General features: G+C 41.2%; 1 protein-coding gene across 1 annotated transcript; it reads left to right on the top strand.

The window, feature by feature from the left end:
• The first annotated feature begins 2,599 nt into the window (after nt 1-2,599).
• Nucleotides 2,600-3,974, top strand: LOC116330631 (HLA class I histocompatibility antigen, alpha chain F-like). The gene is made up of 4 exons (XM_039607599.1): nt 2,600-2,885; nt 3,190-3,291; nt 3,599-3,628; nt 3,928-3,974. The coding sequence occupies exons 1-4, from the start codon at nt 2,669-2,671 to the stop codon at nt 3,972-3,974; spliced, it is 396 nt and encodes a 131-aa protein (XP_039463533.1). The 5' UTR covers nt 2,600-2,668.
• Nucleotides 3,975-5,975: the final 2,001 nt, after the last annotated feature.

Raw genomic sequence — 5,975 nt, 5'->3', positions numbered from 1 at the left:
ATAAGCCAATATCAAAGGAAATTAGAAAATGATATGATATCCCAGCGTCATTTATATCCTTAATACAAATATCCAGGCCATACGTAAAAACCAAGTCCAAAGTATGGCCTTTAACGTGGGTTGGTTCATTTACCCATTGAAGGAGGTTAAAAGAGTCCATTAAAGCAAGAAAGTCTTTAGCAAGCAGGTCATCCTTACAACAGATGTGTATGTTAAAATCACCAAGAATAAGAACAGAATCATATTTAAAAAGAACAGAACCCAAGAAATCGGCAAAGTCCGAGATAAAACACTTGTTATATTTGGGCGGTCGATAGACCAACACACATAAAGTGGTCGAGGAAGCAGACATCTCCAATAACTGAACTTCAAAACTAGCAAAGTTAGGTGAGGAAAGTTGCCGAACATTATATACGTTTTTAAAAACCGAGGCTAAACCACCTCCCCTACCAGAAAGCCTCGGTGAACTAAAAAAGGCACAGTCCAAAGGAAGAAGTTCAGAGAAAGGAATGAGCTCACCAGGGCGAATCCAGGTTTCTGTAAGGAATAAAACATCAAGGCCACTAGTAGAGAATAAGTCATTTAAAACAAAGGTCTTATTTACAAGCGACCTGACATTAAGCAGTGCCATCCGTGGCCAGGGTACTAAGTCACCTCTAGAAGCACGACGCAGAGTGCATAGATTGCTTCGACAAACTCCCTGTCGGCGCGATGTTATCCAAATCCGAGTAGGAAAGCGTGTCGCAGAGCGGGCAGATGCTTGGTGATCAGCCGGGTAAATCCAGCGACAAGTAAGCAGTTTAGCGTCCGGGCAATCCAGGAGGAGGGAAAAATGATGGCGTATCCAGATTAACATGTACATGGTCCGTAATTCTGGCTCTGAGAAAGGCCCTGAGACGGACGCGACGGCCACTCCGTCTTCCCCGGTTCCTGTAGCGTTTCTTGTGGAAACTAGGAAGCGGTAGGTAGGAGAAGCCGCAGGACGAATCCAGTTGTGGTAAGTTAGCGCTGCCCACACTCCAGCAGGGGACGGCCCGAAACGAATGGAAAGTACGAAGATTTAAAAGTGTTTGCCTGTCATATGTAATCAGTCCACAACCACTAGATAAACATAAGACTAGAAAAATAAAGATAAAAAACACAGAGCCGAGGTCCATAAGGGAAGGTAAGGGAAAAAGGGAGGGTAAAAAGCGGCGAGACGGACGGCAAGCCAAGTACACCGGCGCCATCTTTGATGATTAGGGATGGGTATCGTTTAGGTTTTATCCGATACCGGTGCCAAACCGGTACTTTTGAAACGGTGCCGGTGCTTAAACGGTGCTCAAACCGGTGCTTAAAGAATGGAGAACACAAAATTGGTCAGAAAACCTCATATGTTTAGCGGTTTTTTTGTAAAAAGATAACAATGTTAGCCTTTTCTGCAGCTATAGGGCATATATGGTATCACTCTTGGCTGGAAGCAGTGCTTAAACAATGGAAAAAACACAAAATTGGTCCAAAAACCTCTCATGTTTAGCTGTGTTCCACTTTTTCTTTGGTCATTTTAGCCTTTTTGGCCAGGGTGAAGGGAGTATCTGCCGTCAAACAAGAAGACAGCCGCATGTAACTACGACGGTGTTTGCTAGTTCACCTTACATGCATTAATGTAATAATGTGGTTAGCCTACTCAATGTGAATTACACATGAACAACATTAAGCTACTCACTCAGAGAAGAACGGCTGCTGCTGCCATCATCATCGTCATCATTTCTGCTACACTGGCAGGGCTAGGGGCCAGGACTCTCCTCTTCGGGTTTTTTGGGGGATGTTGCTAACTCCGGGTCCGATAACAGGCACCACACCCGCAGTAGATGTGCACGGTGTGACGTCTCGCAGCAAGCTAAACACGGCGCATTTCTCGGCTTTAAAAAAAACCACGCTATGCGTTGCCAGGTGTTTCATCGGATTCGAGGTGTTACCTCCTTTGACAGTATCACAGTATCACCTTAAAGCACTTGTTGCAGGCAGCTGAGTTTGCATGCTTTGCTACGAAGTACAGCCAGACTTTTGACCGCTTCGCCTTGGGCATTTTTAATGTGTAGCTCTGCTCTAAAAGAACATACATACCTGGGCCCGCCTACTTTCCTCGGAAACGTAAAATGATTGGCTAGAATTGGCCCAGGAAAAAAAAAAAGCACCGAAATAAAGCACCGAAATGTGCGCTGCTTTTCGGTCTGGTTACTACCGTTTATGTCAGAACCGGTGCCATCATGGCACCGGACACCGGTACCCATCCCTAGTTATGATGGAGAAGACTTTCTAGCTTTTGACCTGCAGACAGTGACATGGATTGCTCCAAAACCACAGGCTGTCATCACCAAAATGAGATGGAATACTGAAAAAACTCGATTGGAATACAATAAAAACTTTTTCATCTCTAAATGCCCTGAGTTGCTAAAGAAATATGTGCACTATGGGAGGGACTTCCTGCAGACAGAAGGTAGAATTATAGAATCTCATCTAGTAAAAAAGAGAATTCATATTGCCTTCTTGTATTAATTTTTGAAATTTAGAGTAAATTTCAAAAACCTGTCTCTTTGCAGTCCTTCCTTCAGTGTCTCTCCTCCAGAAGACTCCCTCCTCTCCAGTCAGCTGCCATGCTACAGGTTTCGATCCTGACAGAGCCGTGATGTACTGGAGGAAAGATGGAGAGGAGATCCATGAAGGTGTAGACCAAAGAGAGATCCTTCCCAACAATGACGGGACCTTCCAGATGAGTGTTGATCTGAAACTTTTATCAGTTACACTTGAAGAGTGGCAGAGGTACGACTGTGTGTTTCAGCTCTCTGGAGTTAGTAGCGACATTATCACCAAACTGGACAAAACAGTGATCAGGACCAATCGGGGTAAGACTGAAACCTGCAGGGATTTTGAAAATATCATTTGGTTTTCTTGAGCTTTCAAATTGTCACACTTGGCTTACTCCAACTGTGACAAGTAATAAATATAAACATGCAATATAAGTCATGGCTAAAACTGGGATCAGAGTAAATGTAATGGAGCAGCAGTAGTTGTGTGTTGTTGTTTCACTCAGACACTCATTAACTATCAGGTCCTTTCTTTTTCATTTTTAACTCATTCTTTAATACCTGAACACATTTTCACTGTATTATTGACATATATCAAGTGTTGAAATATTTTGTTCATCAGAGAAGCCCACTGACATGGTGATCTTCATCAGTGCTGCAATGGTTGTTCTAGTTTTCATCCTCATCGCAGCTGTGGTATCTGTAGCTTACAAAAAGAAGAAAGGTGAGAAATCTAAATGGGAAAAATATATATTTTTATTTTTTGAATTCGTGAATCCATACTGTCACATGAGTTTGGTTACAAATGGCCAAAATCTAAAATGAGAGTATGAGTTTTAGAGACACAGGACCATGACAGTATAATAATGATGTGAGAACAAACCAATCAAATTAATAGAAATTGAAATGGGCTTCTTCATTCTGAACAGGAAAGAGGAACACAAAAATCAATAGATGACGGAGGCACACAAAATGCACGTGAAATGAAAAAAATCTAACAACTGTTAAAAGTTTTTTTTTGTTTATTTCAGCTTTTCAGCTTCTTTCATATTCTCCACCCAGTGAGTAAAACCTGCTTGTATTGTATATGTAATTTGTGAGATGTGATGTGTCATTAAAGACATTAAAGGATTACATTTTAAGACGTGCACAGATTCATGCAAAAGCAAAACCTTTATGACTTTTTGCCAGTGCAAATCATCTTTGTTATTTGTACTCTTGCTTGCTTGACCATAACTAATCGTCTCTATGTTTAACTGGGAAGCAGGGGCAAGTTTGCAAACAGAAACCACCAGTCACTGCATATTACACCTTTGAAAAGTTTTGAAAATATCCTGATTGTAAGTTTTTGATCTTACAGTGCCTGATAATGGCTCTGAGCAGGCTGAGAGACTAAATCAAATGTGACTGTCCTGCAAGCAGTTCTGCTCTCCACTCTCTGTATGGCTTTCCTCTGGATGCTTCATCAGCTTCTACAGTTCAAAGACTTACATTAAAAACTCATTACAATTACTGAGAGCATTTTAAAGACCACTGTTGAACAGGTTGCTACACCTGCTGTAGATTAGTGCAAATTTTTTTCCAGCTGTCTGTGTTTAGATGTATTTGATTTTTTAATCTGCTTCACTGTACACATGCACTAGAATCATCACTCTTCTGTGAAAACAAGTATTAAATTTAATGTATGTTATGCAATGACTATTTGGTTGTTAGGCATTAACCAAACATGTTTTACCATTGAAAAACAATCAGTGAACAAAATAAAAAAAATAACAGCAAAACATCTGAAGCATGCCAGGAACAAAATCTGAGTGTTACTTGCTTATGTGTTGTTTTGTTAATGAATGGTAAATTACTTGATTTTGTGCTGGTTGCTTTATTGCTGCAAGTAGTCAAATACAAAATGAATAAATATGCGGCATAGAGAGGCATAGTCCTTGCTTATTTCCAGAATTATTGAATGAATAATGTTGGATTTTCTTAAAAATTACAAACATCTGACTTTTTCACTAAACTACAAAAAAGGGTTCCATTCATGCCTAATAATGATTAACGAGTTGTGTTATGGTCATTTATATTGAATATAAATGCGTTAGTGATCAATATAACTTGAGAAGGTGAAATACTTTCACCAGTTTCTGTCATGGGCCCTGTGCCTCCCCGGCCAGCCCAGTGTGGCCACAAGTGTTTGTTGTTTCTCTCTCTCTCTCTCTCCTACCTGTCTGCCTGGGCCGAGCTCTGATTGGGCTCCCGCCCTTGGCCCACGCACCTGCAGCTGATCTCGAGTGATTTGCAGTTGATCTCTGGCTCTTCTTAAGGCTGGGGTTCTGAGCTACTCGTCGCTGGAATATTGAATAACCCTCGTTAGTATTGCCTGGCTTCATTGCTATTCTGTTGTTCCCGTGCTTGCCTTCCACTTACCCTCGTCTGTGTAAATAGGTTACCCTGGATCAGCCAGGAGCGGAGCGAGTGCGAAGTGTGTTTCCCCAGCCTGTGATCCCCAGGACCCTGATGCCCCCCTCACGTGTACATAGCGCACCAGTGTGATTAATAAAGAATTGTTGAACCGTGCTTCCTCAGTCTGCGCCTGAGTCCGTTCCACCGCCGTGACAGTTTCAGTCTGTATTACGTTCAGCTTACTGAAACATAAAACTGAACATAGTTGAGAGGAGTCATATCAAATACATCTAACATATACTGTTGAATTATATTTTGGAGCCTACTGTACTCAACTTTATACACTTTATATTTGTGGGGTAGAGGCACGTTATCATGATCCTGGTCATACCTCTGCAAAACAAAAGCAATGAATGTATTAATATTAGCAATAAATTTATTTTATTTATATTTCTAATTCTCTTTTTTTTTTTCTCTGTGACCTGTTTCTCTGCCTTAAGTAGGCTCCACTCCATTTCTTCATTTATTGCAGAACAAGAGTCACATGATGCTGCTTACTCCTTACATTTTCAGAACAGGCTAACCAATTTGAGCCTAAACAGTAACCCATGAAGGGCAATCCTATTGGTATATCACCAGGGGATGTGGCCAGTGTTTCTTTGTTCGTTTTTTTGTTTGTTTGTTGGTTTGGCACAGCATGGGAATTAGGACAGATGTCTATAAACTGGTACTTCAGCATATAGTTAGCCCTACAAAAGAGGAACGAGCGGAGTGGCTGTGGTGTTTATAGTCAGAGTTAGATTACACAAAGGGTAGCAGAGATGAATTTGATGATGAGCTGATGATGCTCAGATTCATTCATTGAATTCCAACTTCACACTAACTTTATACAGTCTAGTAAACAGCATAAACAATATACTGTTAGTCTAGTGCAGGGGTGTCAAATGTACGGCCAATTTCATATGTCGGTTATTAATGGTCCGTTGGTATGTGGGAGCCAAATCTTCAGCC

This window comes from Oreochromis aureus, unplaced genomic scaffold (genome assembly GCF_013358895.1).
Source record: "Oreochromis aureus strain Israel breed Guangdong unplaced genomic scaffold, ZZ_aureus HiC_scaffold_101, whole genome shotgun sequence".
NCBI classification, from domain to species: domain Eukaryota; kingdom Metazoa; phylum Chordata; class Actinopteri; order Cichliformes; family Cichlidae; genus Oreochromis; species Oreochromis aureus.
This window is presented reverse-complemented; position numbering and strand designations above follow the sequence as displayed.

Excerpts from the sequence above, each read along its gene's own strand:
- LOC116330631 (XM_039607599.1), top strand. The coding sequence starts at position 2,669 with ATGTACTGGAGGAAAGATGGAGAGGAGATCCATGAAGGTGTAGACCAA. Across the intron at positions 2,886-3,189 it reads AGTGATCAGGACCAATCGGG|AGAAGCCCACTGACATGGTG; the intron begins GTAAGACTGAAA and ends TTTGTTCATCAG. Across the intron at positions 3,292-3,598 it reads AGCTTACAAAAAGAAGAAAG|CTTTTCAGCTTCTTTCATAT; the intron begins GTGAGAAATCTA and ends TGTTTATTTCAG.